The following is a 23,584-nucleotide window of genomic DNA, read 5'->3' on the forward strand; positions in this document are numbered from 1 at the left end:
AAAACATAAACTCTGCAAAAGCACAGCAAGAGGGGGGCAGCTGCAGTGTTTATTTGACAATCACATGCAGTGCTATACAATTCAGTCCCCCTGCTTGCTCACCTCCCTTCCTCCCAGATGCTGCTCAACAGCTGCTGCTGCAACATCTGGAAATGAGTCCTTTTATTTAAAATGGCCAACGTAAGTTTCCAGGCCAGGGACTTCAGGGGAAGCCAAGGGAAAAGGTGTCAGGCTCCATCACCCAGTGCACATCCTCTGCAGCTCGAGGACGGAAGCAGTACCCATCTGTCCGTGTGCCAGGGCAGACCCTGCAGTCTCTGCGCTCTTGTCCCACACGGTGCCCACCACTACAGAATGTTCTTGGCAATCGCGTTCAGGGTCCTCACTTTGGCCACATCCGCCACCTTTATGGAGTACTCGGGCGCAGAGAAGGACGCTCCCATGGCAACGTTCGGATTTCTGTCAGGAAAACCAGTGATTAGTGGTGATCTGCTGCCGATACAGATGGGAAAGATCCACCAAGAAAAACACCCCCATATTTCCCCTAGCTTCAGCATTGGCCAAAGATGGTGCCACCCAAACCAAAGCTAGGACAGGAATAGAAAGAACAATAATCCTAAGCCTAAGAAGTGCAGACCTATGGACAAATATAGCCCATTCCTCACTCAATTTTCAGAAGCATATCCCACTGGCTTGCCAAATCCTACTTGCTTATGTTAAAATTCTAAGGCAACTACACCACAACCTGCCTTCCCAAGTGCCCTCAAAACTCCTAGGGCAGCAGTAGCAAGAGAAATGCCCCAAGGATCAGGTTCTGCATGGAACACATGTCCTCGTGAGGAGTACTGCTGGATTCATACACTGCAGAATACAGCAGCAGGCACCATGATCCCAAACATAAAAGCACAACTAGTACTCAGGAAGCTGTTTGAAATCTATGCCAGTTCTACAAACTAATGTTCACATTCATTAGCCTTTCCCTCACAGAGTTCTGCTAAAAAATAAGCATAAATAATCAGTTACCTGAACTTCATCCCTGAGTCCCGAGCTGAGCGAGCAGAGCAGTGAAACTCGGAAGCAGTGGAGCCTTCCAGAATCCTCTGCAGGTTGCGCTCCGTGATGCCACCTCCTGGTGGGAACAAGCCCGATGTCACACACAGATGTCACCATGCCAGACCTGACATCACCCCGGGACCTCACCACCAAGGGACAGGAGCCAAGTACACCAAAGGGAAAAAACAGCCCTTGGGACAACAGGCACGTCAAAAGAGACGGGAGAAGCCTTGGCTCATGTTCTCCCATAGATACAGAGCTGTCCCCAAATCCTGCAGGGAGCAATAGCCACAGGGCTCACCCTCCCCAACGGGCTGCATGGCCTTTAATCACACCAGGACAGGAGCTGCTCCTTCTGGCTCAGAAAGCCAGATCAGAAAGTGGATTCCAGGGCAAGGAGGCTAGCAAGGAAAGGCTAAGGATTGCAGGACCTGACACAGATGACAAAAAACCATTACCTGGCACCACCACAATTCTGCCCTTTGCCTGAAAGAAGAGTAACATACATGTCAGTGATATTAAATGACGACCATATCCACATGTGCATTTGTGAGGTAGCAAAGAAATCTCACATGCAGCACTTTCCATAAGGTCATGGATTTCACCGTGGTTTACAGTTTGTGTGCTATCACCCATCTCTTTTGTATTATTCACGTTTTAAAAAGGAAAAGTGGAAAAGAACTTGCAGTTACAGCTAAGGCAACCCTATTCCCTCCCACCTCTCCATCTCCCCCTTGCTACCTCTCAGGTACCATCCCACCTTGCTACCTCACCTCTTGCACTTTCCTAAAAGGAACTGTGAGACACTCAGCAGGACCTCACTCTACTGTTTGTGTGGGCTCATCACACCAGCTGTTTAAACCAACTCCCACCACCCTCCCCAAATCTGCAAGCAAGAACCCAACCAGTTTTTGTTGTGGAAGACTTCAGGACTTTGGGAAACAAAATTAAAGCCAAGCAAGAGAGGGAAGGCAAGCACTCCCTGACAGAAGTCCCTTGCAGAAATGAGGGATACCACAAAGCAGCTGCCTGCAGGTAGTGCCAGGGAGCAGCCACAGTAACCCATGAGAGCACAGCACTCACCTGTTCTGCAAGCCTCTTAATCAAGGACAATCCTTCCAGTGCCGAGCTGTCACAGCCGCTCGTCAGCACCCGCTCAAAGCCCAGGGAAATCAGGGTCTCCAGTGCCACCATCGGGTCATGCACCATGTCAAAGGCTGAGGGACCAGAACAACAGCTCAGAAATCGCTCAGTCCATTGTGCTCAAGCCCTGTCCCTCAGCCAGTTCCCCCAAAGGCAGCGACAGGAAGGGTCCTGCTCACACCCTGGATTCACAGCTCCTGACTGTAACACTCCCCTTGCAGCAGTGCCAGGGCCACCATACTCAGCTCCTCAGACACCTCCTCTCTCACAGGGCAATGAGACATCTCCCAAACCTGAGCCCCCTGGACCTTTTCTCTTGTGGGGAATAGCACAGCCTACAGAGCTTTCCCCCTCCAAAGAATGTCCCAAAAAGATGAAGCTCAGCTCCCCCAGCCCCACCTCCCCAGCAGTGGGACAGACTGGACCCTGCCAAGGGCCACTGTCCCTGGAAACTCACCGCGGTGAAATGTGACTGGCAAGGGACGGCACACGGCTGCAAAAAGAAGACATACGGTCAGTCAGAGCTGCTACAGAGTTCCTTGTGCTAGAACCAGAAACATACACAACATGGAAGAGGGCAAAGGCTTCTCAAGCCATTCCCGGGGAGCTCAGAGAATTCCCATTCTTGCTGGGAAGAATACTGTGCATCCAGGCTTTTTCGTGGGGAAGAGTTCTTCTGCCCTTTGAGAAAGCAACAAACCTTTGGTTTTATAGGTAACATCAAAATCCCCCATCCTCTCTGGAACATGCAGAACCCTCACTCCCACCACAGATGACTTTCTCAGCAGGAAGGAAGGAGGGAAGTTGTATCATCTACCTGGGGAAAGGCCAGGACCATTGCTCTTTCAGAGCAGGGGAGCTGATGTTTGTGATTTCTTTCACCACCTATAATATCTGATCTCAGACCACAGCAAACTTCACCAGAGGTCCTCTACTTACTGAGCAAAGCTTATTTATTTCTACAACAAGATACCCACCTGCTCCCTGCTAAATCCTAGCAAGACCCTTTTCTTTGCTCACTCCTTACAGCACATTCACCTTTGTATGAGACCCTCAGCACCACACCAGGGAAAAGTGCAGCCCTCTTTAGCTTTGGCTGTAGCACCAAATAAACATGCAGTGAGAAAGAGAATTTCCTTCTGCATGTTTGTGGTCTGGGCTAATAGTCTCCCACTGCAGTTTCAGCAGCTTTTCACACCTCTCTCTTGTAATCTTTTCTCCCTGTGTGTGTTAAGAGAGGAAAATGAAGATGAATTGCCAGCTACACTCAAGGTTAAAGTCCAGGAGATACATATCCTAGACACCTGTAGCAAGGTCATAAGGAAAAGAACAAAAGACAAAGAAAAAGAGAGAGAGAATTCAACAGGTCAAAGCAGCTCACCTAAGCCTTTTTACACTTTTGTGTATGTCCCAGGTGGCCTGAAACTGTGTGAATGGCTTGGGGCTGTGGCCTTCAGCCTGCAAAGTTTCTAAACTACTTAACGTCTTACAGGTATGGCAGGAAATGAATCCAAAAACGGTGGAAAGAGATGGCAAGACCACAGGAGAGGACGTGCAGACAGAAGCCCTCCGTACAGTTCTACGGCATGAGCCGGAGCAGCGCTACCGCCCCGGCAGCGCACCGAGCCGTGCCCGAGCCCCTCACCCAGCAGCGCCGTGCACAGCTCCGTGTCGATGCGCCCGTCCTCGGTGAGCGCCCCGAACACCAGCCCGTCAGCGCCGTGCAGCTTGGCCAGGCGGATGTCGGCCTTCATCACCTCCACCTCCCGGTCCGAGTAGAGGAAATCCCCGCCGCGGGGCCGGATCATGACGAACACCGGGACCCGCACGCACTGCTTCACCACCTGCAGCAGCCCTGCCGCGGGACAGCGGCGGCTCAGCGCCCGCCGGCACCGGCTGGCCCCGAGCGCACGGAGGCCAGCCGAGGGAGACCGACGGGAAGGCGGCCCGGCGGCGGGCGCGGCTCACCCATGCTCGGGGTGGTCCCTCCTTCCACGAGGCCCGCGCACAGCTCGATCCGCCCGGCACCTGCGGAGAGGCGCGTCAGGACCGGCGCCGCCGCGCCGCCGCCCCCTCCCGCCGGGCCGCCGGGCCTTACCTCCGCGCTCCGCGTTGACGGCGGACTCCACCGAGTCCACGCACACCTCCATGAGGAACCCATCGTCCATGCCTGCGGGACGGGAGCGCCGCGGTCACCCCGGCCCGCCCCATGCCGTCCGCCCGGGCCGCGCCGGCCCCGCCGCGGGCCCGCCCCGCTTCCGCCCGAGGCGCCGCCCCCGCCCGCGCTTCCGGGCCCGCCCCCCGCGGCCCGGGCCGCGCCGCCCGTCGGCGCGCGGGCGGGCGGAGGCGCGGGCCGCGGGCCGGGCGCGCCCACGCCGGCGCGCGCAAGCCCCGCCCCCCCGGGCGCCTCGGCCCCGCCCCCGCCGCCGCCGCGCGGGCCCCGCCCCCGCCCCGCGCGCGCCCTCAGCACCGGCGCTGGCGGCGCGCGGGGCTCGCTCTCCGCGCCGCCGGTCACGCGCCGCGCGATCGTCATGGCGACGCCCAGGCGGGCCCGGAAGTGCTCGTCCCGCGCTTCCGGCGGCGACACTTCCGGGGTGGCTCGGGATGCTGCGGGCGGCGCGCGGCGGGGCCCGGCGGCTGCTGCGGGGGGAGCTCGCACCGCCACCGGCACCGCCACCGGCACCGGCACCGGCGGCACACCGCCGCCTGCCCCCGCGCCTCTGCCTGCCGCGCCGCCTGCTGCACCAGGCGCCCCAGCCCGCCGCGCCGCCGCCCGCCGTGGGGCGATGGCTGCTGGCCTGCAGCGGTGCCGTGGCCGGTGCCGTGGTGCTGGGCGGCGTCACCAGGTGAGCGCGGCACCCCAGCCCCGCCGGGACGGGCGCACAGCGGCTCCATGGGGACAGCCGGCCGTGTGTGCCCTCCGGTCCGCCCCGCCGCTGACCCTCTGCGGCTGTCCTCACCCGAGAGAGCCTGAGAGCTCCGCCCGTGTCTTCCGCGCTTGGCTGCGAGGGGACGTGGGGCTGGGAGTACCGGGGGGTCTGTTCATAGGATGCCACCGCCGGGTAGCTCTTACACATTTATCGTCATTTTAGGTGTGGTCACTCACAGACTCTCTGATCTCCATCCTGTTCCTAGTTGTGAGCTTAAGGATTGTCCGAACAAGGGTTTTAAGACTTATCATAGAGTATCCTGACTCGGAAGGGTCCCACAAGGACCACCGAAGTCCCAGCTCCTGGGTTGTGCAGCCAGCAGCTCTTACTTCAGTAATTTGCTGCCTGCCAAGGAGTGAGTTGTGCCTGTTCGTGTCTCTGCTGCCAGGCTGACAGAATCAGGCCTTTCCATGGTCGACTGGCACCTGGTGAAGGAGATGAAACCCCCCCGAACGCAGCAGGAGTGGGAAGCCGAGTTCCAGAAGTACCAGCAGTTCCCCGAGTTTAAGATGTGAGTGTGCAAAACTGGAAGGAGGGTGGGCTGAGAGCATCCCTCCTGCGACTGAGCCACTCACAAAACTATTTTAAGAAGGAAAATGTTCTCAGAAGTCACTGGGAAGGCTCACAAAGCCTGCCTGGTGGTGGCTCCCGTGTTCCCTGCCGTTCTCTGAGGAAGGCGATCCCGTGTCGTGCAAAGTTCCATGGGGGCTGTGAAACAGTGGCTTTGTTGTCCTTTAACAGCCTGAACCACGACATGACGCTGCCGGAGTTCAAGTTCATCTGGTACATGGAGTACTCGCACCGCATGTGGGGCCGCGCCGTGGGCCTGGCCTACCTCCTGCCTGCCGCCTACTTCTGGCGCCGCGGCTGGCTCAGCCGGCCCCTCAAGGGCCGCGTGCTCGCGCTCTGCGGGCTGGTCTGCTTCCAGGTGAGAGCATCCCCGACAGCCTCTCGTGTCACAGAACGACCTGAAAAATCACTGGTTTTAACCCCTGAGCCAGAATGCCTTCCACTAGACCTCTTTGCTCAGAGCTCCATCCAACCTGACCACGGATGAGGCATCCACTGCTCCTCTGAGAAACCTGTCCACTGCCCACCACCCTCGCAGCACAGAATTTTTTCCCAGTATCTAATCTAAATCTGCCCTCTGTCAGTTTGATATCTTCTGATTCAGCAGAACTAAGACAGTGGGAGTCATGATAACTTGTGTCAGTGACGCCATGACAGTGTGTCAGTGCTGCTAGCTAGTTGAAAGTACAGGAAACAACTTGCTTTGCCCCTAATGTTTATCCCATTTTAGTAGTTGCCGCTGACCTGTCTGGCTCTGAGCCCTCTCCTGTTTTGTTAGGGGTTGCTGGGATGGTACATGGTGAAGAGTGGGCTGGAAGAGAAGCCAGACTCCTACGACATCCCTCGGGTCAGTCAGTACCGTCTGGCAGCACACCTGGGCTCTGCCCTGGTCCTGTACTCTGCCAGCCTGTGGACAGGGCTGTCTTTGCTGCTTCCACAACACAAGGTATGCAGTGGCGTGTCAGGGCAGTGTCAGGTCAGAGGGTTGGGGTGTGATGTGAAGGTAAGGAAAGATTGTGAAGGCTGATGGTGCTTCTCTTGTAGTCTCTGTTCCTGACTCTGATCTAATACTTACAGTGTTACAAAATACCCATTCTGTAAATTTCTTGGTTATGGGACACTTGCTTTAGCTCGTGCTGTTGTTATGGGACACTTGCTTTGGCTCGTGCTGATCAGGTCATAAGGGATGAGTCTCAGAATTTGTGGAAGTTCAGCCAGGGGTGTGCCTGGCTGGGCAAAATTATATGTGCCAGTAACTGTCCAGGGGCCACTTCAGTTTTTGCACAGAGCTGGACTTTATTAGCTGTGGTTTTGAGGGACCTCTGAAGTGTGGCTCTGTGTGGTGGTCTGTAAAATACAGGCCACCAAACCTTTGGCCTGTGTATGTTACAAAGGCTTTTCTTAGCTGCTGCCAACAGCTCTGCAAATGCCTTGATTATTTCTTTTCCTTTTTTGTTATTTTACAGTTGCCAGAAACAAAACAGCTCCTTCGCTTGAGACAATATGCTCATGGCACTACAGCTCTCATTTTTCTGACTGCTCTTTCAGGTAAAGCTCTTTCTGCTGCCCAGTTTGTGACTCATTCCTCTCTGCTGGTTGGGTTTATTTTCTTCTGTTCTGTGAGCAACTCCATCCATTCTCTGGGAAAACTGCTGCTGTCAGGGATCTTACAGTCCAGAACCTCCTCATTGGTCCTTCCCGGGCAGGTGGAATAAGCACCTTCCAGCCTTCCTGTGCTGTGTGATCTCTGTATATGTTGATAAAAGAAATTCAGGATCAGCCTGAGCTCTTGAGTGAGAGCTGTGCAACCTGGAGTGACACCTTTGTCTGCTCTGGTAGTCTCATTTTCTACTCTGGAATTGCAGGTGCCTTTGTGGCAGGGCTGGATGCTGGCCTTGTGTACAATTCCTTCCCCAAAATGGGGGAGCGCTGGATCCCAGATGATCTCCTTGCCTTCTCCCCCGTGCTGAGAAATATCTTTGAGAATCCTACAACTGTACAGTTTGATCACAGGATCTTGGTAAGTGCTGTCTTCCTGATATGTCTGGGCTGCTTCTTGCTTGCCTCCTGCAGCCAAGTTGTCTTCTTTGGGCTGTGGTTCTGTCAGCTTGAGTGATTTCTAGGGTGTCCAAAGGGCCTGAGAGCGTCTTACCAGTTTGCTTCTGCAGGAAGAGGAAGTTTAGCATTGCTTTTTATTTTCAGTGTGGCCTTCTTCCTTAAGGAGTTCTTCCTCCAGCGCAAGTAACACCCTTTGTTTCTCTGATTCTCCTTTTCCATAGCATGAGCTACAGTGTGGGAAGGGTCTCCTTGCTATTGAAATGTTTGGGAAAGCTGTGTGAAATAAAACTTGGAAATCCTGATATTGAATGCTTCCTCCAGCATTTCTGAACTTGTTTTGCACAGTAGTGCCCTGTGAATATATCACAGCTAGTTAGAGCAATCTGGATATTAAATACCACTGGCAGCACTGCTGTGAGCTAAGCTGTGGCTAAGACTAAAAAAAGAAAGATTAATCTGGATCACCTTGGGTGACCTGCACAGCAAGATTATGCTGGTGAACTATAGCTGAGTGGTGGAAATGAGATCAGTTTTCCAGATGACAGCTTCCACCTTCAAATGTCAAGGTAGCAGCTGGGGAGAGGGCAGACACAAATCTCTGATGACTTGAATCAATTAGAGGAAGCTGTTGAAAACTAAACATTCATTTGAAGCAAAATAAAATTCTCTGTAACTTCACTTAAATTTCAGGATTGTTAACCTGATGGTTAACTTCTAGGATTTTGTCGTGGCCATTAATACATTTCTTTAGTTAAATTTAGTTCTGACACAACTCTTTTACTGCATGGAAGGCACAGCCAAAGGCCACTGCACCCATTTCCCTTGAACTTTCATTGAAGGGTGGTTGTTTCCCTTCCCTTCTGTAGGGAATTGCCTCCATCACAGCTGTCACAGCACTGTACCTCTTCTCAAGGAAGATCCCACTCCCTCGAAGGACCAGGATGGCTGTGGCTTCCTTACTGGCCATAGCTTGCACGCAGGTACCGCCCTTATTTTTTTCCTACTCCTTTGTAGCACGTTCACAAGGCAGACTTGACCCCATTTGGATCTGTGTTGGCTCCAAGAGTGCAGAACTGAGAGGTGGAGCTGCCTAACCCCACACCTCACCATACTGCACGCACACTGAATTTGGAGTGGCTCATGGTGTGGCCGTGAGCCTTTCTAACAGCACGCTTTGTGCTGGGAATGGTGTCAGTGGCGCATCCACAACTGCTCTTACCTCTTCTCCCTTCTCGGCAGGTGGGCCTGGGCGTCAGCACCCTGCTGCTCTACGTCCCTACGCCTGTGGCAGCGACGCACCAGTCGGGCTCGCTGGCCCTGCTCAGCGCGGCGCTGTGGCTCGTGAGCGAGCTCCGCAGAGTTCCCAAGTGACGCAGAGACTGGGGCGGAGAGCCCCAGGGGAGCCGCGCAGCGGGCGGGGGCGGCCGAGCCCCGAGCCCCGGCTGCGCAGGGTGCTGTGTGACCGCCCGGGCTGGCGCGGGCGGCGGCGGGTGCGAGTGCGAGCGGTGTGCCATAAAGCCGTTGTGTGCCATAAAGCCGTTGTGTGCCGTAAAGCAGTTCTGTGCCATACAGCAAATGTGTGCCGTAAAGCAGGTGTGTGCCGTAAAGGAGGTGTGTGCCGTACAGCAGGTGTGTGCCGTAAAGCAGGTGTGTGCCGTACAGCAGGTGTGTGCCGTACAGCAGGTGTGTGCAGCGCCTGTGTCTGCCGCCGCTCCTTTGGCTGCCACATGCCGAGGGAGGCGGGGCCGGGCTGGGCCGAGCGGATCCGCCAATGGGAGGCGGCGGCGCCGCCGGCTCGGGCGCGGATTGGCGGGCGGGGCGGGGCGGCTCCAACCAGTACAGAACAGCTCAAACCGGTACAAACCAGCACAGAACGGTACAAACGGGTCCAAAGCGGTACAAACCGCTACAAACCCCTTCAATGCACTTCAAACCGGCTGAAACCGGTACAAACCAGTACCGGTTCAAACTGGCTCAAACCACCTGAAACTGGTTCAAACTGGTTCAAACCGGCTGAAATCGGCTCAAACCAACTAAAACCGGTTCCAACCGGTTCAAACCGGTTGCGACCGGTTCCGACCGGTTCAAACCGATTCAATCCGGTTCCGACCAGTTCCGACCGGTTCCGACCGGCTCCAACCGGTTCAAACCGGTTCCGACCGGTTCCGACCGGTTCAGACCGGTTCCGACCGGTTCCGACCGGTTAAATCCGGTTAAATCCGGTTCCGACCGGTTCAAACCGGTTCAATCCGGTTCCGACCGGTTCCATCCGGTTCCGACCGGTTCAAACCGGTTCCGACCGGTTCAATCCGGTTCCGACCGGTTGAAACCGGTTCCGACCGGTTCCGACCAGTTCCGACCGGTTCCGACCGGTTCAAACCGGTTCCGACCGGTTCCGACCGGTTCCGACCGGATCAAACCGGTTAAAACCGGTTCGGACCGGTTCAGACCGGTTCCGACCGGTTCAAACCAGTTCCGACCGGTTCAATCCGGTTCCGACCGGTTCCGACCGGTTCAAACCGGTTCCGACCGGATCAGACCAGTTCAATCCGGTTCAATCCGCCTCAAACCGGTTCCGACCGGTTGAAACCGGTTCCGACCAGTTCCGACCGGTTCAAACCGGTTCAATCCGGTTCAAACCGGTTCCGACCGGTTCCGACCGGTTCAATCCGGTTCAAACCGGTTCCGACCGGTTCAATCCGGTTCCGACCGGTTCAATCCGGTTCCGACCGGTTCAATCCGGTTCCGACCGGTTCAAACCGGTTCCGACCGGTTCGATCCGGTTCCGACCGGTTCCGACCGGTTCAAACCGGTTCCGACCGGTTCAAACCGGTTCAATCCGGTTCAAACCGGTTCAAACCGGTTCCGACCGGTTCAATCCGGTTCCGACCGGTTCAATCCGGTTCAAACCGGTTCCGACCGGTTCCGACCGGTTCCGACCGGTTCAAACCGGTTCCGACCGGTTCAATCCGGCTCAAACCGGTTCTGACCGGTTCCGACCGGTTCAGACCGGTTCCGACCGGTTCAATCCGGTTCCGACCGGTTCAAACCGGTTCAAAGTGGCTGAAAATGGGTCAAACCGGTTCAAACCGGTTCCAAGCTTTACAAACTGTTACAAACCGGTTGGGAGCGGCCTGGCGGGGGCCGCGGCGGGTGCGAGTGCGAGCGGTGTGCCATAAAGCACGTGTGTGCCGTAAAGCACGTGTGTGCCGTAAAGCAGTTGTGTGCTATACAGCAGGTGTGTGCCGTAAAGCAGGTGTGTGCCGTACAGCAGGTGTGTGCCGTAAAGCAGGTGTGTGCAGCGCCTGTGTCTGCCGCCGCTCCTTTGGCTGCCACGTGCCGAGGGAGGCGGGGCCGGGCCGGGCCGAGCGGATCCGCCAATGGGAGGCGGCGGCGCCGCCGGCTCGGGCGCGGATTGGCGGGCGGGGCGGGGCGGGGCGGGGCGGCCATGGCGGCGCACGGCTCGGCGCTGCCGCTCGTCCTCTTCTCCGCCTTCTGGGGCCTCGTGGGCATCGCCGCGCCCTGGCTGGTGCCCACGGGGCCGGACCGCGGGTGAGTGGGGGCTGGGGGGCGCCGGGCCGGGGCTCGTGCAGCCGGGCCTCCCCGTGCTGACGCCGCTGTCTCCGCAGGGTGATCATCACGATGCTGGTCACCACCGCCGTGTGCTGCTACCTCTTGTGAGTACGGCGGGCCGGGCCCGGTACCTTCCCCCCACCTCCGCTGGCTTCACCGAGACCGGTGGCAGCTGCCCGGCCTGCTCCACGGGTGGCCGGGACAGTCCCCGCGCCGCGGCCCGCCCCCTCCCGGGGCAGCGGCCGCTCCCGGCGCTGTTCCTGCCGCGGGGCTGACGGCGGGCTCCGTCCCTTTGCAGCTGGCTCATCGCCATCCTGGCCCAGGCCAACCCCCTGTTCGGGCCGCAGCTGAGGAACGAGACCATCTGGTACGTGCGCTTCCTCTGGGAGTGAGCGGTCCCTGGGAGCCGGCACCTCAGCAGAGAGCCCATCGAGCCATCCCCGTGAGTGGGCACACAGCCGGGCTGGCGGATGGCCCTGCTTGCCTGCCTGGACCTGGCTGGGGACGGAGCTGCAGCTCAGCCCTTGCTGGGCCGGGGGAAATGCTTTGCTGGTCCCAGTGTGGGGCTGCTGGCTCTGTGCTGGGCCTGAGCAAATCAAGCATTGTAATTCTTACATTTGTGGGAGCTGCCTCATGAATGCAGCTTAGTGCTAACTTCTCTTCCTTTCTCCCTCCCCCAGCTGTTGTAGCTGTTCCAGCCTCTACCCTCCTGTACCAAACAGCCCCCAGAGGTGCTGGGAGAGAGGGTAGACCCGCTCCCCAAGCACACCTGGAGCACTGCAGCCTGGACCAATGGATGGCTGGGCCCCCAAGCATGGCAGGCAAGATCCCTGGATGAGGGCCTACTCATCCAGCCCTAGGAGCAGCCACACTGCCAGGGAGAGATCCCTTCAGCTGGCCAGTGCTGCAGTGGCTGAGCACCATCCTGTGAGGAATCTGTGTGTGGTACAAGTGGGTCCTGTCCCAGCAGTGTTCTTCCTACCCTCTTGGTGTGTTCAGCCTTAGCCCCCATGTGAAACCCCTCCTCGTAGCTTAAGCTGCCCAACTAGTTGCCCTGTCCCTGATCATTGCATCCACTGACTACCATCTGCATGAGAACATAAGAGCCATTGCATCCTCTGTGGTCTGGCCAGTTCCCTGTGGTGGGAGAACCAGAGGGTTGATCCTAGAAAAGCATGCAAAGCCCCTTGGGTGTGATAAGGGAGGCGTTGGGGTCTGCTGGCAGGGATGAAAAGAGGGCTGTCTCCCACCTGAGCAGTAATGTTTAGGTATCTCCACCATAAGATGGGTCCAGGTTCTGAGGTGAGCCAAGTAGGGCATTGTGTTTCATGTTTCCCCTTATTTATCAGATAATTTATCTGTACTTATTTATTTGTCTGTGTCATTTAGCTTGTGTTGTGGAAATAAATCATTTTTCTAGTAAGTCATGCTGGACGCTGATTCACTTGCTGTTTTGAGGCTGAGCAGCAGTCTTGGCCTTATTCAGACACCTTTCCTTTCCCCAGCACTGTTCTTGCACCATGAGACCAAGGCTGGAATCCTCAGATGTGGAGGTCAGTAGCAGGCTGGTGTGTGGAAAGTTTCATCCTTGATGCCACCTGTGTGCTCATGCTGTGGGACCAGGGTCACAGGCAGGGAACTGTGTGTGCTAGAGAGAACTGGCTACTTGCCCAGCCTCTTGCAGCTGTGCAGGGACCATTTCCATGGTGGTAGAACAGCTCAGTGGCCTCTTTGCCAGGCAGCTAAGACTCAGGTGAGGAATAAAGGAAAAAAGCAGAGACCAAGATCTTGGAGGGGCTCTAAGTGGGCAGGCTTTTCCTCTTAGAAGAGGGCAGCAAAGAATTCTGTTTCCAAGAATTCCAGCAGTTTGGTTTGGATCAGAGCACCCCTTGCTGCTACCAGCTCAGTTAAGCTCAGTCCTGCTGGAATCAGAGAGTAATGCTGGCAGGAAAGGAGCTCCATCATCCCACTGTGGCAGCAGGAAGCAGCAGCAGAGCTGTGCAGACATGCAGCCACCCAGCCATGCCACCATCGCTGCTGGGAGCTGCTTGCTAGGAAATGAGACAGTGCTGGATGGCTCACGGGGTTTGTTTATTGCTACAGGAATGGGAACAGCTGAGTTCAGTAAAGTGACAAACTTCATTGGACCACTGGTGGGGCTGCAGCCCCAGGGAAGGTTTGTGCCTGTGTGCACAGCTCAGGCCTGGCCTGTCCTGGGGCCATGAGCTGGGCTGGACTGAGGTGGCTCTCCCAGGGGCAGGCCCAGCCCACCCCCTTGGAGGAAAGAACCACGGGTCCTGACACTGGTACCTGGGACAGCACAGGGCAGCTGTGCCCAGGAGGGAATGAATTAATGTGTGAAAGGAAAGACAGCCCACTTTGGTGGTGCCTCAAAAATCAATCGGTGAGCCCTCAGGGCTCAGTCTGGGATGTTGGGTAGGACTGTAGGATTGTCCTCAGAGGGAAGACATAGCAAAGAGCAGGACACCCCTTCAGGAATACTCCAAGAGGGGCCAGGCTGGGCAGAGCAGCCTGGTGGAGCTCATGGTTTACCTTGTTCTGCAGTAAATTAGCTGGTGCCTGCTACTCTCCCAGCCCCAGGCTTGTCAGGGCCTGCAGAAGGCCACCCCAGGTGATGAACCACAGTACCTCACCAGGTTGCTTTGCAAACTGGTGGCTGAGTCATGGGGTGGCTCAGTGCTTCAGGCCAGAGCCCTGGTTTGGCTGCCTCAGTGATAGTGTCCTGTTATCTGAGGGATCTGCCAGGGCTGCAGCCTTGAGCCTGCTGGTAGCAGAGGACTTTGCTCTCCACCATGTAGTGAGGCAAAGGCCAGAGGCCAAGGAATGCAAAGATTAGGACTGGGGCAAGGTGGAGAAAGAGAAGAAAGCTCCCATGTCCATAGCTGCCTCAGCACACGGACTCCGGTTCTGACGCACAGATGATGGAGCGCAGACTTTGAGATGCTCTTTAAGGAGGAGTCCAAGCTCTCAGAGCCCAGGCTGTCAGCCAGTCCTGGTTCTGCTGGTACAACTGGATGCTGGGTACCTCTGGCATCACGGCACGCTCCCCTGGCCCAGCGGCACCACCACCTTGTCCAGCCAGAGCAGGGTGTGCTGTGCCGAGCGCAGCTGCCGGCGGTGGATGCGGCGCAGCCGCAGGAGGTAGAGGACGATGGCCAGCGCCACGACCAGGATGCAGGCAAAAAAGAGATAGTGGTTGTAGACAAAAGAGAGGCGCAGCCAGGAGGCGTGTGCTTGCCGGATGCTCTCCTGACGGAGATCCCTACGGAGAGGAACATCAGGACTGGCCACGAGATGCAGCGGGGCACTGCCAGGGACCTGCCGTGCTCTGTGCAGAGCCCTCACCCGGTGCAGTTACTCCTGCCCCTCCCCAGCCACCCTTCTCTGTGACGCCACCCGCCAGCCGAGGGTACCTGAGTGGCAGAAACCGCGTCTTGTAGAGGATGGCCCCCAGCGTCCACTGCACCTCCCGGTCGTACACCAGCTGGGCTGTGCGCAGGCTGGGGTAGTCCAGTGGGAACTGGAAGCCCTCGTGAAGGACTTGGTACACCCAGGCCGATTTGAAGCACTGATACCTGCGGACACAGCACACAGGAGCATCAGCCAGACGCTAACAACTGCGCCGGTCCCTTTCCTGGCCCCCAGGAGCTCCAGCCATGGCACCTCCCAGCTCGTGCATTTACTTCAGCCGGTGCTGGTCAGCATGCGCCGAGTAGAGGCCGCCGCGGAAACGCTGAGTCAGCACCTCCCACCGCTGGCTGCAGTACTCCTGGGGGAAGGAGAAGTTGGGGTTCAGAACAGAGAAACCGCCCTCACTCCCAGCCCAGGAGCAGCCCAGCTCCCCCGGGCTGAGGCAGCACCCACCTGGGCAGCAGAGGTGAAGGTGGGGGCACTGTATTGGCCCCCCAGGCGCAGCACGTCCTCAGTGCAGTAGAAGAACTCCGAGAAGCCGTAAAACTCGCTGTTGCTGAAGTCGATGGGTGCTTTGTAGGTCTCCACCAGGGAGGCATGGCTGCCATTGGACCCTGCCAGGAGGGGCTGCAGCAGCTTTGTACAGGCCTGCCAGTCCCCTCGTCCCCTCATGTGCAGGGTTTGGCTACCCCTCACCACCGTGTCCTCCAGCCCCACAGGCAGGCAGGGGTCCAAGAAGGGCATCTTAGGGCTCAGCCCTGTCTGCTGGTTGTGCAGGCTGGAAAACAGTCCAGGAAAAATGGCAATTGCACAGGGAGTCCTATACCACATCCCAAAAGCCTAATCTAGCCCTGTTCCACATCCAGATGCCCTCTGCAGACCAGACTAGGCTGTGTCCTCTTGTGCCCTGCAGAGCCGGTGCCTTCCCTGCCACCTCCTGCTAAGGCTGAACTCCCCAGATCTGTCACGCTGGCCTGCAGCTACGTGCTCTGAGCACCTCTAGGGTGCAACAAGGCACAGCCCACCCCACCCAGGACATGGGGATCTGTGCCTCTGCACAGCCCCTGGGGATCTGGAGGCAGGGGCTGCTCCCGGCACAGGAGTACCTGGGCACCAAGCCTCCAACTGTGGCGACAGCTTCATGTAGTGCTCTTGGAAGGAAAGGAGAAACAGGAGACAGAAGAGCTCAAGGTGGGGATGCAATGGAAAGTTGTGTTGAGTGAATCGGTGCTGGAGGAGGGAAAGTCAGAGCAGGAAAAGCCAAAAGCCACTAGGAGGGGCCTCCCTGTAGCCTGTCACAAGGAGAGAAGGAGGAAGGCAGGGAGCTGTGGCACTGATAACGCCTGCCAGGCTTGGAGAACAGCAGCAGCCAAGCCCTCTGTGCCAGCCCAGGCACCAGCTGCTGCCAGCGTGGCTGTGGGAGCTGTTATCACCACAGGCAGCTCATGAGGCAAATCCAAGGGGGAGAGCACAGCATGAAGGAACCAGCACCCCATTTCACAATGCTCTAGTGGGGGCACCACTAGGTGAGGCAGCAATACCGGTTGTGCACATAGGTTTGGTTCAGCACATGTTCCTCATAGCGCTGCCGGGCAAAATTGCCCCCGAAGCCCAGGAAAGTGTTGACGTAGACACGGTACATGTGGCCAGTGTGCTGCACGTCACAGCCCAGGTTGAATTCTGCCAGCAAGCTCTTGGCAGCCTCGTCCTGCTGACACACATAGGTCCATGATCAGCAGCAATCCAGGGAAGGCAGGAGCTGCTCTCGGGGACCAGACACGCACCTGCTGTGGGGAGGAGATGGCTCCGGTGTCGGGCACTTCGTAGGCAATCTGCAGGGAGGCGCCTCCCATGTCAAGGATCCCAACTGTTCGTTTCCGAACCAGGGACTTCCCCTGATCCCCGAGTGCTACGGTGACCACTGCATCCTCCTCTGCAACCCACAGCAGCATGTCAGCAAGAGGCAAGGCCTGGGGCAGCATCTTCTCCCTTCCACCATCACCCCAGAGCTGCTTCATGGGGCCCCTCCCCCTCTGCTGGCAGACCCCAAGGGCCAGTTGCACCTGGTCACCTCCCAGGTCCAGGAAAGTTTCACACTTATAATGTGCTTCAGAGGTTGATCTTAGCTACAGCACTGGTACAAAGTCCATCATGCTCTGCTTAGACCCTCCCAGCTGTTCTACAAGCAGCCAGACTCACCATCCTCATGATCAAACCGTCCCAGGACAAAGTTGATGCCAATCCAGGCATAGACACCTGCACAGGAAGAGGTCATTACAACAATATACTAAAGAGGAACAAGCAGTGCTTTGTGGCAGCTCCTACCTTCCTGCTTCCCTGAGATTACTTCTGCGTGTGATTTGGAGAAGAGGAAATCAAACTCCAGGGGCACATTTGTCACCAAGTCTTCCAGGATTGCAGCTTGCTGCCTGCAATGGTGCAGGAGAGGGAAAGATGCTGGTGAAGAGACCAGGAATCACACCGCACTACAGCCCCTGTTCAACCCCACAAGTTTAGCTGCTGCAGCCAGCATGCTTTGGAGATGAAAAACGGATCTATTTGAGATCCTCAGTCAAAAGCATCTCCTCTCAGCTCCCTCCTAGCATGCTAAAACTGCATCCCTTACCACTCACCCCTACAACGCGCCCTTTCCTTTTTCATCCCCCCCCACAGGAATCTCGATTTTCCCGCAAGGTCCAAGAGCAGGCATCTGTATCGCCCCTCCTCGGGGCTGAGGGATCCCGGCGCACCCCAGGCTCGCCTGACAAGCGCGGCGGACTCACCGCTCGGGCAGCAGCCGCATGCCCGCCGTGCACAGGATGTACAGCGGCGTCTCCTTGTGCTTGCGCGGCGGGACGTGCGCGGCCGCGAAGCGCAGCAGCGGCCGCAGGTAGGGGGTGGCCTGCTCGGGGGCAGCCGCGGCCGCGGAGATGCCTGGCGAGAAGGGCGCCGTGAGCCAGCCCGCCCCGGCCGTGCGCGGGGGCTCGGGCTCGCACCGGAGAGGGGCAGCACGCACCGGGTTTAATTTTCTTCACGACGGGGCGGCTGCTCCGGTCCCTCATCTGCTTGATGTCCAGCAGGTCGTGGGGGTTGCCGTTGTGCGGGGGCCAGAAGTAGACGAAAACCCGGGACCCGCTGCTCCCGCAGTCCACCACCACCCCGTAATTAAGGGACGGGTCCTCGGTGTCCGTGGCCGTCAGCTCCTCCGCCCGCGCCAGGTACCTGCGGCACGGCGGCACGGCGGCTCAGCACCGGCGGCCGCCGGTGACCGCGCTCCCCGCCAGCCCAGTCTCCGCTCACCTCTCGTCCCGCCGGGAGGCGCGGGGCGGCGCGGCCCAGCGGCGGGGCACGGCGGCCGCCAGCAGCAGCAGCAGCCCCAAGAGGAGAGCGAGCCCCAGCACAGCCGGGCGCTGCCGCGGCCCCGGGCACGGTCCCACCGAGCGCCACGACGGGCAGAAAACGCCGACCCTGAGGGCACAGACCACCGCTGAGCACCGGCACCGCGCCGGCCTCGACCCCCCGGCCCGGCCCCGCTCACCTGGCCATGTGCGCCCGCTGCCGCCCGCCCGCGCATCGCCGCCGCCGGCACCGCCGCCGGCACCGGCGGACACGTCACCGCCCGCCGCCGCCGCCGCGCCCCGCCAGTGGAGCCCCGCCCCCGCGCCGCGGCGGCCAATCGGCGCCGCCCGCCCTGCTGGAGCCACGCCCATCCTGCCCCGCGACCAATCGTACCGGGCGGGGCGCGCCCCCTCGCGCGGACGGGGGCGGAGCCCGGCTTCGCCCTTGCTCCCGCGTCCGACCTTCGGCGGGAGGCGTCACGCGCAGCCTTCCGGCCAATCGCGGGCGCCCAAATACACAGCGCGCGCCCACGTCCGGAGTGGCGGGCTCGCCGGCCAATGGCGACTCTTCGGCCCCCCGGAGAGGCGGGGCGAGCGGGCCAAAGGTCGCGGGCGCGCCAGCCAATGCGCTGCGCGGTAGGGCGGGGCGCCAAGTTGAGACACCCAATGGGCTGCGAGGGCCGGCAGGGCGGGCAGTCCCGGCGGCCAACGGGCAGCGCGCCCGAACGCGCCGAGGAAGCGGCCGGCCAGTGGCGGCGCCCGAGCCGCGGCGCCGGCGGCCAATTAGCGCGGCGCGCGTGGGCGGCGCGCGGCCCGCCGAGCCAATGGGCGCGCCCCAGGGGCGGGCGCCGGCCCGCGGCGGCCAATGGGCGGCCGGGAGGGGCGGGGCGGCGCGGGGCGCGGCGGGCGCGGGCCGGGGCGGCGGCGGCGGCGGCGGCGCGATGGAGCTGGGGGCGGGAGCGGGGGCGGGCGCGGGCCCCGGCGCGCGGGGCGGCGCGGAGTCGGGCCGCGTGCTGCTGCTGCTGATGGGCGGCGGCGGCGGCGCGGGCCGGGCGCGGCGGGGCGGCGCGGAGACGGAGGTGGCGCCGGGTCCCGGTCCCGGCCCGGGGGGTCCCGAGCCGCGCTCCCCGCCCGCCCCCGACTACGAGGCGCTGCCCCAAGGCGCCGCCGTGTCCACGCACATGCTGGCGGGCGCCGTGGCCGGCGTCATGGAGCACTGCGTGATGTACCCCATCGACTGCGTCAAGGTGCGGCGGGCGCGGGGCGGGCGGGCCGGGGCGGCGGGCCGGAGCCCCGGGCTCGGTCTGACGGGCCGCGCGGCCGCGCCCGCCCCGTTTTGCAGACGCGGATGCAGAGCCTGCAGCCGGAGCCCGCCGCTCGCTACCGGAACGTGCTGGAGGCCCTGTGGCGCATCGCCCGCACCGAGGGCGTCTGGCGGCCCATGCGGGGCCTGAACATCACCGCCACCGGCGCCGGGCCGGCGCACGCCCTCTACTTCGCCTGCTACGAAAAGTTAAAAAAGACGCTGAGCGACGTTATCCACGCAGGGGGCAATAGCCATGTGGCCAACGGTACCGGCCCCGGCACGCAGGGTGGGAGCGGGGCGGGAGCGGCGGGCCTGGCGGTAGGGCGGTCCCGCCGCGGGTCGGGTGCCTGCATGTCCTAAAGCCCTGTGCTCTCTCCAGCCATGAGCCAGCCAAGCGGCGCCGGGCACGGGAAGCGGCGCCGGGCACGGGAAGCGCCGCTCCGCGCCTGCCAGAGCTGCTGCCAGGTATCTGGCCCGAAGCAGGTTAGTGGCCCTGGCTCGGGAGGATGCCGGTGGACAGCAGCTGCCTGCAGACAAGCTGGGACTGGCCGTGGCCCGTGCGTTGGCAGTGCCAGAGCTCGCCCCAGGAATGCCACATGGTTTCGGAGCCCGTCTCGCCATGGTGCCCGTTACTCGACTCAAGGACCCGCCACAGTAGGGGGAGCACGGGGCTGAGGGGAGAGCAGGGCGTGTTCCGCCCTTGGCAGGCACACAGAGGAGTGCCAGCAGGCTTCTCCGTGGGACGTGGGGACACCCGCCATCCTAAGGCCTCCCTGCCAGCTGGTGGCATTGGCCTGTCCCCCATGGAGCGGGCACAAATGAGTCCTCGTCACCCCGTGGGACATGGCAGCCTGTCACAATCTTCTCCCTCTCCATCTCACTCTGGGGGGGAACCCCTGAGGACCAGCCTGCCTTTTGGAAGGGAGATGGAGGCCACTTTCAGATCTCGCCTTTTTCAGGGGCCTCCTCCTGCGCCTTGGCCGGGGACCTGGGGCTGTGGTGGAGTCCCAGGGTCCCTCACCTTTCCCCCCCTCACATGTGGCAGTTCTTGTTTTGCAGGTGCAGCCGGGTGTGTAGCAACGTTGCTCCACGATGCAGCCATGAACCCTGCTGAAGGTAAAGATGGTCTTGGCCTGCCAGGAGGGGAGAATCAGGGTCTGCCCAAGCCTCTTGGGTCCCCTGTGTTCTTGTTCTTGCCTGACTGCAGGGGTTCTTTGGGGGCCCATGGCTCCTGGTAGCTGCCTGTTATGGATAGGGTGGGTAGAACAGATTAACTCAGGAGCACAGCAAACCACGGTTTAGGAGGAGCTGGGAGGGAAGGCATGGGCCTTTCATCCAGGAGTTTGGCTGGGGACTGTTACCTGGGACAGGAGAGAAGGCAACAGAGATGTGATTGGCACTGCCAAAATCATTCTAAGTGCATGGAAGCTGGGCACTGCTGTATTGAGATCTAGGGAAGAGGTGGTACGGTTGTGGGCCTGTGTTCAAGAGAAAATTAAAAGTGGGGGGGATTTAAAAACATGCTAGACAAGTTGGGAGAAGGGAGAGTTTGCAAAATGTCTGGAAGATGCTGGTTTCTATGAGCCTGGTACATATGAAAAAGACATAGGGAGTTAGTACTTTTACTAAGTCCATGGAAGTGGTGGAAGAAGGAGAAGCAATGAGGAAAAACCAGTCATTAAGGTATTTTTCTCTCTTAAAACTGGAGGGCTTGTGATAGTGCAGGCTCCAGCTGATCAGGGCACAGAGCCTGCCTCCCCACTGCACGACAGGGACCCCGAGGAGCAGGCAGCTGCCAGACCATTGTCATGGAGCTTCTCTTGTCATGAGTGTACTAGTTCAGCATGGCATCATTCTTAGCTCCTTATGGTGACATTGAGATAGGGGGAGGTGGAACAGTGGCAGGCTGTGCTCTGGACTCCCCATCCCACTCTTGGATGTGTTAGGGGGGTTTGGTGTCTGAACCTTGCCTGGAGTGGCTGCATTTTGGCAGTGGCTGCCAGCAGTTCCTGGTTAGTGGGCTCTGCAATGAGCTGTGGTTATTCTGGGCTGCAGTGGGAGTGGCAGGGGAGTCTTATCCACATCGAGAGCTGTCTGGGAAATAAGAGGCTGGATGCCAGGGGGTTCTTCTGCCCAAGTGATAGCTCTGCAGCAGTGGATGGGGAAACATCGGTTGCTTGGGAGCAAGGGTGGATCTGGACTGTAAGCAATGGGATATCAGGATATTCCCTGGGGCTGTGGCATGTGAGTGGCTTCGTAGTGGTGATGTCTGTGTGACAGTGATGCCTCAGCAGCTCTAAATAGCTGGTGTCCTGTCTGGAGACACATGAGCACTGGTGGTTTGAGTTGTATCTCTTCGGCTCTTAGGCCAGTGTGACCAAACTCCAAGCAGTTGGAGGAAGCCTGGCTTTGTGTTCACCCTTCTCTCTTCTCTCCTCCTCCGCCCCGTGCCTGGGTCCTGGCTGCTGCCACCGCCTGTGCCAAGTGGTGAAGCAGAGGATGCAGATGTACAACTCGCCTTACCAGCACGTGATGGACTGTGTGCGGGCCGTGTGGCGCAATGAAGGGGCCGGAGCGTTCTACCGCAGCTACACCACCCAGCTCACCATGAACATCCCCTTCCAAGCCATTCACTTCATGACCTACGAGTTCTTGCAGGAGCAGCTCAACCCCCACAGACAGTACAACCCAGGCTCCCACGTGGTCTCCGGAGCCTGCGCGGGGGCTGTGGCCGCTGCCGCCACTACGCCTTTGGACGTTTGCAAAACGCTGCTCAACACCCAGGAGTCGCTGGCCTTGAGCTCCAACATCAGCGGACACATCACAGGCATGGCGAATGCCTTCAGGACGGTGTACCAGGTGGGCGGTGTGACCGCCTACTTCAGAGGGGTCCAGGCCAGAGTCATTTTTCAGATGCCCTCGACAGCGATTGCCTGGTCCGTGTACGAGTTCTTCAAATACATCCTTACCAAGCGCCAGGAGGAGCGTCGGGCTGGCAAGTGATCCAGAGCCAAACGCCGTTCCAGACCTGTCTCACATCCCCTCCTGGTGTGTCTTCTGACCCCTCTCCCTTTTTGGTTTGGTTGTGTTGAAGAGAGGGGCAGTGAAGCCCTTTGGGGTTTAGCGATGCCATTTTTTGCCTGTGGCTGTTGCAGCGCTGCTCAGGCTGCACAGCTTGCTCTCTGCTGGGCTCCTCCGAGATGTCCTGCTGGCAGCTGCAGCCCAGGTCACACGCCCTGGCACTTTGGTGGAGCTGTGCTCCTGATTTCCTTAACCACAACATCTCACGCAAAACTCGGCCCTGCTCAGAGGGAAGGTGAATGTTCTGGCCTGCCCCAGCAGGGCCAAGCTGAGCTCGCAGTCACCAAGGAGGGGGTGACAGTGGGATGCTGGGGGCTTGGTCTGGCTTTTGGCTGAAGCAAAGTGCAAGTCTTGGCCGTTGTCTCGTAGCACGCACAGTGATGCTGACTGCCCTGGTGGTGGTGGTGGGCGAGGGGAGGATGGCACTTGAGGAGGGAGCCTGTAGGTTTGTTCTTGTTCCTGCTCTTGACACCTCCAATAAAAACAGTTCTGCTCAATCCTCATGTCCCATTCTTACTCCAGCATGGCCCAGCTCCCAGCACTGTGCCTTTGTGACTGTGCCTGTGCTGAGCTCTTTTGATGGATGCCAGAGCAGGGGGGGGAAGAGCAGCCTGGGAGTGGTGGTGGGAGAAGGGCGCCTGTCTGGCCCAGTCACCCTGGTGACATGCAGGGATGAGGGTGCCCCCATCCCCTCTGGGTCATGGTCCATCACCTGCTGCTGCTGTGAGTTGTGACCCTGGAGGAGAAGCTGAGGTTTATGTTCCTTGGCAAAGTGGTCCCACACCCTCCATCTGATTGGGGTCCTCAGGATGCTTCCAAATTGCTCCAAATGGAGATGTTGGCAGGAGGAGTTGTGTGTCAGGAACAGCGCAGGAATTCGGTGCTGAGTGAGGCTGGTTGGCTTTGTGCACCTCATACAGGAGATTTGGGGCTCGGCAGAGCCCTGTAAGTTTGAGTAATTAGACTAGTTTGATGCTTGATGAGCGTCTCAAGATTGCTCAAAGTGCTAATATTTTTTCCAATCTAGAGGTAATTAGTAGAATAACTTTTTTTTTAACTTGTTAATTGCCTCGATGCCAGTTTATTTCAGGGTCCCACCC

General features: G+C 59.1%; 5 protein-coding genes across 13 annotated transcripts; 3 read left to right on the plus strand and 2 right to left on the minus strand.

Annotated features, from left to right (window-relative positions):
* Nucleotides 1-29: 29 nt before the first annotated feature.
* CUTC (cutC copper transporter) lies at nt 30-10,944 on the minus strand. 5 transcript variants are annotated; one of them, XM_085582621.1, is made up of 9 exons: nt 10,875-10,944; nt 4,295-4,366; nt 4,165-4,224; nt 3,842-4,051; nt 2,654-2,689; nt 2,137-2,270; nt 1,512-1,539; nt 1,024-1,129; nt 30-459 (listed from the first exon to the last, which is right to left on the minus strand). In XM_085582621.1, the coding sequence occupies exons 2-9, from the start codon at nt 4,362-4,364 to the stop codon at nt 348-350; spliced, it is 756 nt and encodes a 251-aa protein (XP_085438747.1). In that variant the 5' UTR covers nt 4,365-4,366; nt 10,875-10,944; the 3' UTR covers nt 30-347. The 5 variants fall into 5 exon arrangements, with proteins under 5 accessions (XP_085438747.1, XP_085438746.1, XP_021392117.1 ...); XM_085582620.1 differs by lacking the exon at nt 10,875-10,944 and adding an exon at nt 4,667-4,753 and having other exon boundaries at nt 3,842-4,040; XM_021536442.4 differs by lacking the exon at nt 10,875-10,944 and adding an exon at nt 4,667-4,749.
* Nucleotides 4,786-9,310, plus strand: COX15 (cytochrome c oxidase assembly factor COX15). Of its 2 annotated transcripts, XM_021536438.3 has the most exons (8): nt 4,786-5,042; nt 5,515-5,637; nt 5,868-6,054; nt 6,475-6,642; nt 7,163-7,244; nt 7,562-7,716; nt 8,621-8,734; nt 8,994-9,310. In XM_021536438.3, the coding sequence occupies exons 1-8, from the start codon at nt 4,801-4,803 to the stop codon at nt 9,123-9,125; spliced, it is 1,203 nt and encodes a 400-aa protein (XP_021392113.2). In that variant the 5' UTR covers nt 4,786-4,800; the 3' UTR covers nt 9,126-9,310. The 2 variants fall into 2 exon arrangements, with proteins under 2 accessions (XP_021392113.2, XP_085438745.1); XM_085582619.1 differs by lacking the exons at nt 8,621-8,734; nt 8,994-9,310 and adding an exon at nt 7,899-8,056.
* A 239-nt stretch (nt 10,945-11,183) lies between the features above and the next one.
* On the plus strand, nt 11,184-12,750 carry LOC110473689 (V-type proton ATPase subunit e 2). Its single transcript, XM_021536440.4, has 4 exons — nt 11,184-11,306; nt 11,384-11,431; nt 11,626-11,769; nt 12,008-12,750. Exons 1-3 carry the CDS (start codon nt 11,203-11,205, stop codon nt 11,717-11,719), a joined length of 246 nt encoding a protein of 81 aa, XP_021392115.3. The 5' UTR covers nt 11,184-11,202; the 3' UTR covers nt 11,720-11,769; nt 12,008-12,750.
* Nucleotides 12,751-13,397: 647 nt separating this feature from the next.
* ENTPD7 (ectonucleoside triphosphate diphosphohydrolase 7) lies at nt 13,398-18,380 on the minus strand. Of its 4 annotated transcripts, none has more exons than XM_077784653.2 (12): nt 18,298-18,380; nt 18,060-18,227; nt 17,776-17,981; nt 17,543-17,693; nt 17,085-17,188; nt 16,959-17,015; nt 16,544-16,692; nt 16,301-16,467; nt 15,213-15,537; nt 15,032-15,117; nt 14,762-14,923; nt 13,398-14,610 (listed from the first exon to the last, which is right to left on the minus strand). In XM_077784653.2, the coding sequence occupies exons 1-12, from the start codon at nt 18,303-18,305 to the stop codon at nt 14,382-14,384; spliced, it is 1,812 nt and encodes a 603-aa protein (XP_077640779.2). In that variant the 5' UTR covers nt 18,306-18,380; the 3' UTR covers nt 13,398-14,381. The 4 variants fall into 4 exon arrangements, with proteins under 4 accessions (XP_077640779.2, XP_077640778.2, XP_085438739.1 ...); XM_077784652.2 differs by having other exon boundaries at nt 16,301-16,470; XM_085582613.1 differs by lacking the exon at nt 18,060-18,227.
* A 541-nt stretch (nt 18,381-18,921) lies between these two features.
* Nucleotides 18,922-22,981, plus strand: SLC25A28 (solute carrier family 25 member 28). The gene is made up of 4 exons (XM_021536431.4): nt 18,922-19,344; nt 19,440-19,668; nt 20,463-20,519; nt 21,889-22,981. Exons 1-4 carry the CDS (start codon nt 18,922-18,924, stop codon nt 22,404-22,406), a joined length of 1,227 nt encoding a protein of 408 aa, XP_021392106.2. The 3' UTR covers nt 22,407-22,981.
* The last annotated feature ends 603 nt before the right edge of the window (nt 22,982-23,584 follow it).

The sequence above is a fragment of the Lonchura striata genome, chromosome 6, assembly GCF_050655825.1.
Source record: "Lonchura striata isolate lonStrDom1 chromosome 6, ASM5065582v1, whole genome shotgun sequence".
NCBI classification, from domain to species: domain Eukaryota; kingdom Metazoa; phylum Chordata; class Aves; order Passeriformes; family Estrildidae; genus Lonchura; species Lonchura striata.

Bases quoted from the DNA above. Each gene is read 5' to 3' on its own strand.
- CUTC (XM_085582620.1), bottom strand. From the start codon at position 4,729: ATGACGATCGCGCGGCGCGTGACCGGCGGCGCGGAGAGCGAGCCCCGC. The intron at 4,225-4,294 runs GTAAGGCCCGGC...GCCTCTCCGCAG, and splicing joins CGTCAACGCGGAGCGCGGAG to GTGCCGGGCGGATCGAGCTG. The intron at 1,130-1,511 runs GTAATGGTTTTT...TGTTCCCACCAG, and splicing joins CAGAATTGTGGTGGTGCCAG to GAGGTGGCATCACGGAGCGC.
- SLC25A28 (XM_021536431.4), top strand. From the start codon at position 18,922: ATGGGCGCGCCCCAGGGGCGGGCGCCGGCCCGCGGCGGCCAATGGGCG. The intron at 19,345-19,439 runs GTGCGGCGGGCG...CCCGTTTTGCAG, and splicing joins ACCCCATCGACTGCGTCAAG to ACGCGGATGCAGAGCCTGCA. The intron at 19,669-20,462 runs GTACCGGCCCCG...CTTGTTTTGCAG, and splicing joins CAATAGCCATGTGGCCAACG to GTGCAGCCGGGTGTGTAGCA.
- LOC110473689 (XM_021536440.4), top strand. From the start codon at position 11,203: ATGGCGGCGCACGGCTCGGCGCTGCCGCTCGTCCTCTTCTCCGCCTTC. The intron at 11,307-11,383 runs GTGAGTGGGGGC...CTGTCTCCGCAG, and splicing joins CCCACGGGGCCGGACCGCGG to GGTGATCATCACGATGCTGG. The intron at 11,432-11,625 runs GTGAGTACGGCG...GTCCCTTTGCAG, and splicing joins GCCGTGTGCTGCTACCTCTT to CTGGCTCATCGCCATCCTGG.
- COX15 (XM_021536438.3), top strand. From the start codon at position 4,801: ATGCTGCGGGCGGCGCGCGGCGGGGCCCGGCGGCTGCTGCGGGGGGAG. The intron at 7,245-7,561 runs GTAAAGCTCTTT...CTGGAATTGCAG, and splicing joins TTTTCTGACTGCTCTTTCAG to GTGCCTTTGTGGCAGGGCTG. The intron at 7,717-8,620 runs GTAAGTGCTGTC...TCCCTTCTGTAG, and splicing joins AGTTTGATCACAGGATCTTG to GGAATTGCCTCCATCACAGC.
- ENTPD7 (XM_077784652.2), bottom strand. The intron at 17,189-17,542 runs GTGAGTCCGCCG...GCACCATTGCAG, and splicing joins ATGCGGCTGCTGCCCGAGCG to GCAGCAAGCTGCAATCCTGG. The intron at 15,118-15,212 runs GTGGGTGCTGCC...TCCTTCCCCCAG, and splicing joins CCTTCACCTCTGCTGCCCAG to GAGTACTGCAGCCAGCGGTG.